At 34.1% G+C, this 12,738-nt stretch overlaps 1 protein-coding gene across 3 annotated transcripts in view; it reads left to right on the plus strand.

Annotated features, from left to right (window-relative positions):
• Positions 1–4,893, plus strand: part of quo (quattro) — a 49,188-nt gene extending 44,295 nt beyond the window's left edge. For all 3 annotated transcript variants that reach the window (XM_051897608.1, XM_051897606.1, XM_051897607.1), the window contains exons 20-23: positions 2,910–3,026; positions 3,105–3,323; positions 4,181–4,371; positions 4,547–4,893. In XM_051897608.1, coding sequence (XP_051753568.1) covers positions 2,910–3,026; positions 3,105–3,323; positions 4,181–4,371; positions 4,547–4,588 — 569 coding nt within the window. In that variant the 3' untranslated portion in view covers positions 4,589–4,893. The remainder of the gene's footprint in view (positions 1–2,909; positions 3,027–3,104; positions 3,324–4,180; positions 4,372–4,546) is intronic.
• The last annotated feature ends 7,845 nt before the right edge of the window (positions 4,894–12,738 follow it).

Here is a 12,738-nt window from a genome sequence, read left to right on the forward strand (position 1 = left end):
CACAGACAGCGAGTAAAGAGCGCTTCCTTTATAGTCACTGAAGCTGTCAGTCAGTTCAGTGCAAACTTACTGAGTGGGAAAATCATAGTCAGATTCCGTTTTAATCAATGAATCTGACTAAACTGCATAATGAATATTTTATTTACATCGTATATCCGCTTTGTTTGTTATAATGAGAGGATTGTGCGCTTAACTTGCGCTAAAAAAAACTCATTCAGCAATTTGAGATACTGAGCGGATTGTCACTACTGGTGACTTAAACTGATTGGTCATTATTTTCAACAGAAATGCCTGTGATTGGCTACAATACTCAACGCTGCAAATCCACATTGTAAATAGACACCTTTGCATCGCAGTTGAACTCATGTGACACTATTCGGCAGATCAAGTTAAAGGTGCAGTATGTAGGATTTCTGTCCGCTAGGTCGCTAGAGGCCTATTCAAAACAAAGCCGTAGCTTGAGGAAGTTTGAGCGCGGAATCTTGGGACATGTGGTCTTCACCTTAACGGACGGTGCAAAAGAATAGGGATAGGACTCGGGAAGAAATCATGTTCATGGATGTGATTATTAACGTTATTGTAGTATGAAGCAGAGCAGCACCGAGTGTTGTGGGAGCTGAATGAGGCCGCTGGAGCGATTGCGCAACACACGCCTCATGAGCAGCAGAACTTTTATTATGTCACAGTCGCCGGCGCCGCTCCGGTCATGAGTATGAGGTAACACAGCTCTGTTTATCATATTAGATACATTTGAGATTGTTGAAAATGATGTTATAACGTTACTATGTGCGTTCGCTCGGCGGCTGCTGTGAGACACTTGTTTGAGACACACTGCAGTAAGCTAGATCGATTTTAGAATATCATATTAAATACTGGATGGCTTATGTTGATAAATGGCATGCAATTCATTTTAAAACGTATTGTATGATGGAGAAAATGCTGTATTACTGTTACTAAAAATAAAGCTGCATCTGATAATGCTATGTTAGCTACTTGACAAAATAGTGTTTTTCTCTGAGGCATGGTAAAGCATGGTACTCGCAAAAAAATCAAGAAAATTAGATTTAAACAATAAGACTAAACTCCTCACACGTCCCGAAGCCTTGGTTAAAATTGCAATTTTCTCACGATTTACTAATAGTTGGAAACATTCGGGATATTTTAAGTACTCAAGTGAACAAAATATATAAAACTGGCTTAGTGGTTTTTGGATATTTTACTGCAAAAATCTTACATATTGCACCTTTACCTTACTTGCTTTTCTCTTTTATTAAACAATTACAAATTATGTTACACAAAGTAATATAACTGTTAATCCATTAATAAAAATATTACTTTGCATCGACCTGACCAGGCAAGCAAGGTATGGCAGCCGCCATACCCTGCCATACCCTATTGACCCCCCTCCTGTAATTAGATGTGATCACTTAATTTCTGGGAACTCTTTCATTTCCCCCAATCCATTGAAAAATTACTTTTTTGTAAATCCAAACCTCTTCAGTTAAAAGTGAGATTTAAATCTGTAAAAGAACTGAAGTTAATCTAGGTTTAGCCTGCTGTAATACCTTGATTTAATGTGTTGTGTGTTTAAGATTAATTCTCATTGGTGCAATGTGTAATTCCTGACAGTCCTGTTACCTCATCTTTATGATTATGAAATCAAAACCCTAAGAGGCAGTGTGCTTGGGTTTATCAAGCCTAATGAGCTGCCGAGAAGTGGTCTTGTATATTGAGGAATATGGTAAGGAGTGATAAGGAAAGATAAATGACAGAAACTCCCACACGCCGCTGCATGCATTTTTTCATGACATTTACCTCGAAGCACATTTCCAGATAATAGTCCTCCCATTTGAGGGGTCTTTTAGATGTTTTCCTCCATATTTTTCCTTAGAATTGTTGGCGCTGTTGTAGATGTGCATAACAAAGATCAATTGAAATCAGTCTATTATGCAACACCTTATGAACGAAACACTTTCAACAGTTTCACTGTAAATCCGGCATTCTTTTAGACAATCACAAAACATCACAGAATTCATCAAATAAATAGATAATGCTCACTGATGTTGTGCTGTAGATTTCCATCCAAATTTATGTCGCTTCCTGGAGTATGATGTCATTAAAGAACTAAACTGAGCCAAATTGCAACAAATCCCTTTAGCTAAGAAAATGCGTTGGAAATTTTGGGGTCAATTTTTTAAAATGTTTTTTAAAGAAGTCTTTTCTGCTCATCAAGGCTGCATTTATTTGATCAAAAAAAAAGAGTAAAACATATTATTACAATTCAAAATAACTGTTTTCAGTTTCAATATACTGTATGTTAAAATGTAATTCATTCCTGTGATCAAAGATGAATTTCAGCATCATTACTCCAGTCTTCAGTGTCACATGATCCTTCAGAAATCATTCTAATATGCTGATTTGCTGCTCAAGAAACATTTCTGATTATTATCAATATTGAAAACAGTTGTGCTGCTTCATATTGTTGTGGAAACTGTGAAACTTTTTTTTCAGGATTCTCTGATGAATAGAAAGTTTAAAAGAACAGAATTTGTTTTAAACAGAAATCTTTTGTAACATTATAAATGTGTGTACTGTGTTGAATCAATTTAATGCAATAAACCCGGTTTCACAGACAAGGATTAAGCTTAGTCCCAGACTAGAATGCATGTTTGAGCTGTCTTAAAATGTTCTGGAGGTTGTATGTTTGCCTTGTGTCTGTGTGAGTTTCCCCCGGGTGCTACAGTTTCCCCCACAATCCAAGACATGCTGGTTAGGTGAATTAGAGATTTAAAAACTGCCCATAGATGTGAGAGAGAGAGAGAGAGAGAGAGAGAGAGATTACTATGGGTACATGAAAATCCTACAGCAGGAATGACCCATTGATTAGTAATAACCCCATCTTCACACAGAGATCCGTATGCAGGAGAGGGTGTTCATGGGAATCGGACATAAACCCTTCATGGATATCCAGCCCAGTGAGATGGCCATCAACGACCGAGCCATCAATTGTGCTCTGACAGGACGAGGTAAAACACCAGTCATATTTAAACTCTTATCATAACTGAGCTTTGACTTGCCTTATTTAACTCTGTGTAATATTTTAGGTGGTGTCCCTGTGCTCCGACTGAATTCTGTTGGCTCGGCCAGCTGTACATCATCCACTGGAAGCCATTCGTCTCCCTCCTCTGGGTGGGGATCCCCGTCTCCCGTGGGCCGGCTGATCGGTCCTAACAGTGGAGATGTTGTCCAGTACGTACATGGGACTTCAGGCATCCTGGAGGAAGATGATTTAGACCGGGAGAGTGGAAACCAGAGTGCACTTGGTATGTCCTTCTTCACAATGTCTATTTGTGTCTATGAGTGAAAGTAGTTCATTCAAAATATCATTGGCAATGTCTAATTTGAAATGGTCTTAAATTTATGATCAATAAAAGTGCAATTTAAAATTTACCTTATTTCATATTTTGAATAATTAATTAGTTCATGTTATTCCAAAAAAAATCAATCAATCAAAAAGCATACACTGACAACAACATAATCAGTTATTAATATTTTGTTGGCTCTCTCTTGGTTTTGTATGTGCTCATAATTTCTTTGTATGACAGCCTGGCTAAAAATTATGTCCACACAATTTGGCATGTTTCATTACGTTATTATCACAAATAAAACTATTGACTCCAAGCACAACTATGCAATATGATTACAAAATCTTTAACATATTTTCAATAATATTTAAACAAAGGGCTGGACATCACTTTTGGCTACTACTGTGTGTGTTTTTTTTTTTTTTTTTGCCGGTTTTGGCTTTTATTTTGATTTTGTCAGTTCCGACAAAATAATAATAGTAATAATAATAGTAACATTAAGAAATAAATTAAAGTAATTATCTTTCATTAAAACTTGCGTTCCTTTTTTGGCTGACATCACCAAACTCTCTTAGTATCCAGCCTCTCTAACCTCTCTAAATTTAAGTCCCACCCTACATTTGTTCTTGTTTATCCTGTTTCACTCAGAAATATGTCAGATAATGGAATTAAAAATGGTTGCAAGCATTTTTTTTTTTTTTTTTTTTTTTCAGCTGCAGACTTAATGGAAATGATATATATGCTAATGTTCTTTAAAAAAAAAAAAAAAAAAAAAGTATATTTCTAATTGCATGTTTTAATGTTTTGTGTTTCAGTGGAGAGTTCAGAGTCCTCAGGAGAAAGTGTGAGCTGCTTCAGCAGTTCTGGCCACAGCTGCCCATCTGTGATTGGCGGAGACTGTGAACACACCCCATCCCAGGTGCCCACCATTGGCCTGAAAAAACAGGAATGCAACATTAAAACCACTAATCTACCAGGCCAAACCAGGGACCAGCCATGCTCTGAAGTACGGGCCAACAAACTCATCCGTTTTGTTATTATATCTGAAACTTTGTACTGAATTTTGTAAAACATTACCATTTTTGAAACAATCAAGCTATTTTATAGTTATTTTTTCTGCTGTGTTGAGATTTGGCATATTCTGGTTAGTAATATTTTCATTTCCTCTTTGTTCTTCACAGGTTGAAGGGACAAGCATCATAGGAAAGTCAACTGAAGTATAGCACATCATGTATGTTTATACTGTAATCATGCATTTTACGTTATCATGCATTATACCTATGAAACACTATCAATCCTGTGAAACTCTAAAATAAAGTTTATTTTTATTTATTTATTTCAGTGCGGCTGAGTAACATTGGTTCATTCAACTAACTCTTAATGGTTAAACCTACAAACCTTTGTTTTATGCTTTGTTTTTTTTTTGTTTTTTTCTAATTAGCTTTGTTGTAGAGGCAATAAAACACAAACAGATGTGTAATCTTTAAAGAAAAGTGCTTTGATAAAATAAATGTCTGGTGGTTCTCAATGGAATGATTCTAAATTAATTGTTTTATAATATGAAAGTGTTAAAGTGATGCAGTAAATGTGATCTGGTGTGTTGTGGTTTTGACACCTTTAGAACAAAGACAGCAAAGCAACCCAGGTGAAAAGGAAATATATTTAAATTGTGCTTTTTTTAGACACACTTAATATATTAAAATTATACTATACTAAGTGCATATTACTCAAGTTCAATTAAGCTATTTGCAATACATTAAATATATTGAAATTGTGTTAAAATTTAACCACTTTAAGTACATTTGGTGCAATATAAGTGTATTTCTTACATACATTTAAAATGTACTTTTAATACTTCTTGAATTACAGTTAGAGTATATTTGAAGCATCATTTTAATGTGCTTCATGTACATTTCCAATACAATTTCAGATCATTACAAATGCATTAGCATTACACTACTAGTTTATTATAAAGCTGTTTTTTCAGTATATACACACACACGTGCACACACACTTTGTAATCTAGAAAACTTTAATGTACTATATATTATGTCTTACATTACATTAAAAAGTACAGCAGCATTTAATCTTTTGACCAAAATACATTCTAATAAATGAAGAAAAAAAACTGTACCTATACCTGTATTACTAAAAAGTACAGAATTTTACATCAATGAATAAATAAGCATTACAATGCAGTTTTCTGAAAAAAGTCACTTAAAATCAAAGTGCAGAAGTTAATAGTGCTTTTTTTATTATTATTATTATTATTATTATACAAATGTAAGCATGCAAATGCCTGAACCAAACGAACAAATAGAAGAGTTTAAATGTCACATCTTCATCTTCAAGTGGAGGGTCACTTCTTTGAGCACGACTTGCATTTTCTGCAATGGAGGGCTTGCAGTTCAGACAATGTAGTATTTGAAGACTGCTTTATCACAGGATCTGTGAAAGGGAAAAATAGAATTTATATAATATTAACCAATGAATAACAGTTTTGCATCCATGATTGAATAGACAGTATGTTTTATAATTTGCATTAATATTCATTAGAATTTTGTTGACTTCTCAGTTTACCTTTTGACTATATACTCATCAAGCTTGACATATGAGAGTGTCCATTTTTATTCTCGTGTCTGTCGTCACTATACAGCACTCTATGAGTTACAATGAACATATTAGAAAAAGCCCACCAACACCAATTACAGTGAGCAGAGTTCAATCACAAAGTCACTGATATTGATATTTGAAGCAATAAAGCGACCTGTAATACAGGGTATGTTGTATATTGATAATTGTGGTTTATTTTAACCTAGGGTATTTCCCATAAATGTATCTATTGTGGTAATGCTAACATGCACTCTCTATACCTCTGTTGCAAAGATTTAAAGAAATTAGAAGTTGTGCAAAATATTGAATGCCAGAACAACTAGGACAAGTACCCTGCAGCTTTACCAAAAAACAGAAACAATTAAAAAACAAACAGATTTTTACATGAATGACTCAAATGAAGCACAAATTAGACACCTGGAATGGACATGTTGTTAACATTTTCCTTCCAAGATTGACCGAATCATCTTCTATTAGGCCTGGTTCAAAAATCTCTATAACAGAGGTGATACGACATTAAAACATTCTTCCTCACTTGTCTCTGCACTCGGATTTCAGTTTGTCGGGCAAATGATGATTAATGATTTGTTTTCTTTTTTAAGAATGACATTACGCAGTACAATGTTCCTGGTGGGTAATATAATCAAAACCCTTCACAGCCTCAGCAGTTTCAGATGTATGCTTTCTTATAAGCCTCCCTTTTTACAATTTAATCTTTGTACTTACCTTTAATTAGAAATATATATTAGAAAACAAACAGAAAGGCAAAATTGTCAAGCTTGAACACAGATTAAAGCTACAATATGTAGTTTTTCACCGCTAGAGGTCACCTATTCAAAACAAAGGCGTAGCTTGATGACGCAGAGTTTGAAAGCATAATCTTGGGAAATGTCGTCTTCACCTCACAGCCAGTGGAAAAGAATCAGGACGGGACTCGAGCAGAAATCATGTTCATGGATGAGATTATTAACGTTAATGTAGTATGAAACAGAGCAGGGCGAGTACTGTTGGAGCTGAACAAAGCTGCTTGAGCGATTCCTAATGAGAGACGAACGCAACACACACCTTGAGAGCAGCAGAACTTTTATTATGCTGCAGTCGCCGGTGTCACGAGGTAACATTGCTGTTTACCATATTGGATACATTTGACTGTGTTGAAAATTATGTTATAACATTACTCTGTGCGTTCACTCGGCGGCTGCTGTGAGACAGTTGCACACTGCAGTAAGCTCAATCAATTTTAGAATATCATATTAATAAATGCTGGGTGGCTTGTGTTGATAAATGGCATACAATTAATTTTAAAACGTATTGTATGATGGAGAAAATGCTACTTAGCTACTTGACAAAATAGTGTTTTTCTCTGAGACATGGTAAAAGCATTGTACACTCGGAAAATCAAGAGAACTAGATTTAAACAATAAGACTAAACGTGTTGAGCTATATAACAATAATTCGTTTTCTGTCTATAAATGTAACCAAATAGTTGTTCCCTTTTCTAATAAAACATGTAATATATTAAAGCGTCTTTGGTGTTTCCATGGTTTCTACAAAATAAAACCGGAAATCGATGGTAACGTGCAGTGGCGTACTGCACATCTGTGAGGCCCCCCCGCAAAGCACGAGATGGGGCCCCTCCCACCAGCATCATGTATGAAAATTTGTCGTGCTCCTGCTGCTGTCAAGGTTCCTTTAGAAGAAAATCGTTTTTGTATAGGCTAATTGTATTAATATTGTATTAATCTTAATTAGTTCAATGAATTTTAGTGTTGCACCGATTTTTTTATTATTATTATTCTTTTTTTTTTTTTACCGAAACATAAATTAAAATAGCCTATTAGTTTAGTCAAAAACCTAAACGGAAAACAAAAATAAATTTGGTTAATCAATTAATTAAATAAAATGCATTTAATAATCAACAATCAAATAAAAGTTTGAAAATAAAACATTTAGCTATATAAGGAAGTTTTATATAAACATTTTAATATAATTGTTTCTACTCCAATCTGTTGGTTAAATATAAACATTTAATTGATGGCTGTATACTTACATTAATGAAGACAACAATAGGTTAAGTCAAAATATAATGAATATACAGTGCTGCATATCAAATGCTATTTTAGGGTTATTTCTAGCTAACTATCCAGTTTATGGTCATTGAATGGCTTTTCTGAGGTAAATGTGGCGTTACATGTTTTATTTACGTCTTTCCGCGGTTGAAACACTGATTGATCGATTACACAATAGTTTAAGACGCAATAGTTTGATACGCGATACATTTCGGGAAGTTGTTCTATATCTTTCAACATTCTTTCTGCTGTTCATTCATGTTTAAACTTGCTGCTGTAAGCGTAGTAAAGAGGAAGAGATGATTAGTTCATGCTTGATCCGTGCTATGGAAGCAATTGTTTTCCGTCACTGAACAATAAAAAAGGTAACTGCAAATTTATCTCTCAATTCTGACTCCCCCTCAGAATTGCATGAAATAAAGTCGCAAATGTGAGATATAAACTTTCAATTCTGAGAAAAAGTCTTTTCCCCCTCAGAATTGGACTTTATATTTACAATCAGTATAAAAGTTGCAATTATCTTTTAAATTGTTTTCGACAGAATTTAAAACTTAAAAACAGAATTGTTATTATTGGATGGGTGCGATACAAATTTTAGTGAAGTTTTGTTCACGCATCAACAGAAAAAAAAAAAAAAAACAGACTGAAATATTGATCTTGAAAACACATAAGCTAATAATAATAGGCCTAATAATAATAATAATAATAAAAGAAAATCGACATATTTGTGGTTTATCCACGATGTGCACGAATTAGAACACAGTCAAAACGTGCTCAAAACCTCGCTGTTTCGGTCAATGATTTCAGCCCTCCAAAACTATTTTGATCGAAAACAAAAATTGATGTTTCGGCCGCAAATTTTCAGTAGCCTAATTTCGATCGGTGCATCAATTGATATAGGCCTAAACTAAATTCATGTAGGCTATTTACAGTAAAAGAATAACAGACTTACTGGCTAGGCTACATTTAGAGAAGAACTAAAGACATTCCGGTAGCCGACCATTAGCAGAGCTGCCGATGGGGTAAATACGTTTGTGCAAAATATAATAATAATAATAATAATAATAATGTCTCAGCAAAGACCAAACAAATTTATTTGTCTCAGTTAACGGCACACGTCCGCTAACAGTAACACAGCGCGTCAAGGCTTGCTGTTGTCTTGGCTACACAAACGGGCAATGGAAACAACGGTGAATTTGTCCCACTTTTGTGGTAATTCACTATTTTCTATAATCTTCTGCTTGCATTTTTGGGCTTCACTTGGATGCTTTATTTTCATCTTTAGTCAATTGAGTTCAGTTCTAAAAAAAAGCAAAGGGGCCCATCATGGGGTGGGGGTCCCCACGCACCGTGGGAGCTGCGGGGGTGTCCCGTACGCCCATGGTAACGTGGGTAAGACTCCATTGACAGGTGATTCCTGGACACCTCCCAGATCCTTGGTTAAAATTGCAATTTTTCTCACGATTTACAAATAGTTGGAAACATTTGGGATATTGTAAGTACTCAACTGATGTTTTACTGCAAAATTCTTACATATTGTGCCTTTAATCAACACTACCATAGTTGGCTGGTCAGCTCAAACAAAGTAATCGTATGTTCATAACATGGTTTTTCAAAGATCATTTACCTCATTGATGAATGTAGCCAAATTGTTAAGGAAATCAGAAATTAATAAACAACTTAAATGTGCAAATAAAAAGAATGTTAAATGTAATGTTGTATATGTTATAATGACTAATTATTTTTCTGCCAATGCATTGGACACAGACAAATGTCACCACATAGATTTTTAAACAGATTTATCGAAGTCTTTAGAAATGGACTTTGACTATATACCCAGTGCTTAAGTTGCTAGATATCTAGTGTCAGTATCATGTTAAAGTCCCCCTGAAATTAAAATGTAAGTTTTCTAGCTTTTAGTATTAATATGTTAGCCTTAAGGTTATGAATAAGCTGGTGTGTTCCAAAACAATGACAAAATTCACATTTAGGAGATATAAGCATTCAAAACTTAAGGTCTTTCACTTCCACTAAAATGGATCACAGATTTTAATGACATCATGGCACACTTCAGCTTCTCATCTTCAAATCTTCTGTCCAATCAAATGCTCTCTAGAATCTTAAGTCCCACCCCTCCTACACTATAAACAAATGCTGAAGCTGCGGTTGAAATCAGTCATTTGTTCACACATTTACTAGTTTCTATATGGTGAATGGCGCATAATGCATATATATAGAGGGTAGGGAACGATTCAGACAGTGTAAATATGCTTTCCATTGACACGAATGAAGTCCGTTTTTCATTAGTGTCACATGAACAGCCGGAGCGCAAGCAGTCTGCTCGGTCCAGAGACATTAGAGCATAGAGCGGATCATATGCGCAAGTCGGCGCAGACCACAAAACGCATTGGACCCATTTGAATTCTGCACAGAACGCTGTATTTTAAAGCGATATAGAGGAGATTAGGAGGAGAAACAGTTAGAGATTAGAAGGAAACCAAAGATTTCCTGAGCTCAGCAGCTGTGATATAAATGAAATGCTATTGGCTATTTTAAAAAAGGGGGCAGGGCTGTTCAAAATATCCCGCCTTGTCTTCCTGTTTCAGTTGAAATTACGTCATTACGCTGTGCGTTCCAAGACACTTCAGTGGGCCTTTATCAGTATTCCATGTGTTATCTATTAGCAAATGCATAGCATCCCTTTCCACCTAGGAAAGAACTAAATAGTGAGCTTTTTATTTTTGCAAACAGCAACTAAAAATTTACCAGTTACTTCTGCGGGCAGCATCTTCATCTGTTCGTGTCTGATTGGTCAAATTGAATGTAGCTGCACTGAAAAAGACGCGCTGTTACACTTTGTATCAAAAATACGACTGGCATGCCACAGACAAGTAACGTTAATTAATTACAAATCATACCTGGAGGAGTCACAAAATAACGGGGTTCCAAAAGTCATGAAAGAAAAAATGATTTATTTTAACATAATTTCAGAGATTTATATCCCTCCTATGAAAGAAGATTCACCAAAACTGTTTACATTTCAAAAAGTTCATTTAAAAAACAAAAAAAAAACATCGCCGAAGTAATCACATATTATTCAATTCACATTCAAGGCACATACACACTCATAGCTTATTTGGTGAACAGATTCTCTCAGGTGTGAGGCTGCGAGCTCATTATCATAAGAACCAATCAGAGCTGTTCAACAGCATTGGAACCAATCAGGTTTCGTCACGTGTGTTACACGTGTTGTTTAAATTTAAACACAAGTAAATTTATAGGGATTTTTTAAAGCATCTTTGGAAAATTGATTTATGATGCATTTCAAATAATATGATGTTGAAATCCTTGTGGGAATTTTAGTAGTAGCCTACAATTAACGTATAATGTAATGGACAACAGCCTTTTAAGTAGAATAACCTTTTACAAGTACAAACAAGTAAAACTGAACGTTAATTTTAAGTATGCTTATGGCAATGCTTAATAATAGTTAACAAATGTTTATAATACATTATATTATATTATGTTTTTCAAAATATCTTTCTTTTGAAAATATTAAAATTTATATATAAATATTTTAATTGTATTGCAGTAGGCTTACACATGGTTATAAAGTACATTTAAACCCACTAAAAGCTTAATCATTTTGCTATGTTCTTAAAGTACACATAACAATATAGGCTACTTTAAGAGTAACATTGCCTAAGTATGTTATCTGTAAATACACTAAAACTTCACTAAAATTATGCTTGTGTTTAGCATATTTTTTAAAAGTGTAATTAAGCACATATTTACTACCAAAGTACTTCTTTTGAAATATATTAAAAGTATGATTGTGTTTAGCATATTTCTTAAAAGTGTAATTAAGCATATATTTATTACTAAAGTACTTCTAGTATATTTTTTGAAATATATTAAAATGCAATTCAATATATTTTTAATGCACTTCAAACAAGCATATTTTCAATACAAATGTATTATTATTAATATACTAGTTGAATTTCAAGTATATTTGTAATACATATTATTACTACGTCTTTTTCACCTGAGAAGCGTTTTCAAAAATACCATATCTAACGTCTTACAAACGTAATTCTAATAACAGTATTACACAAGCTGTAGTTGGAATGCGTCCAATATCTAACAAAAGCACAAGTAACTAAGATATATCTTTTAAAGTATATGAACATGTGAGTACATAGTGAACATGGATATAAATCAAACAGAATCAAAGGATAAACTTGAATAAATACTTGAATACATGATGGAGGTTAATATATGAAGCATGCATGAATAAAGAGAAAAAAAATCATGAATAATATGCATAAAAAAATTCAGAAAATCATCACAAACATAGATAATCATCATCACATTGACTTTTTGGATACCACAAGTAGCAAAAAAAGGATTAAACTTATTCTGTAAATTTTGAATTACTTTGTGTTGAAGTTCAAAATCTTTGAATTAAAGTGAAATAATCGCATCACAGAGTAACTCGATTGCACAACATCCTGTAAAAACCACAGAAGAAGTAGACCTAGAATTGACCTGTCTGTGACATGGGTTTAATTTCATAATCTCAAGATTTCACATTCCTTAATTCTTACTGATGTTTTTGCTGCTTTTGCTGGATGTTCTCATTACAGTCATGGCTTTTGATAGATAAAGGGATTTTACAAAAAACTAGCAGG

The sequence above is a fragment of the Ctenopharyngodon idella genome, chromosome 6 (assembly GCF_019924925.1).
Source record: "Ctenopharyngodon idella isolate HZGC_01 chromosome 6, HZGC01, whole genome shotgun sequence".
NCBI lineage: Eukaryota > Metazoa > Chordata > Actinopteri > Cypriniformes > Xenocyprididae > Ctenopharyngodon > Ctenopharyngodon idella.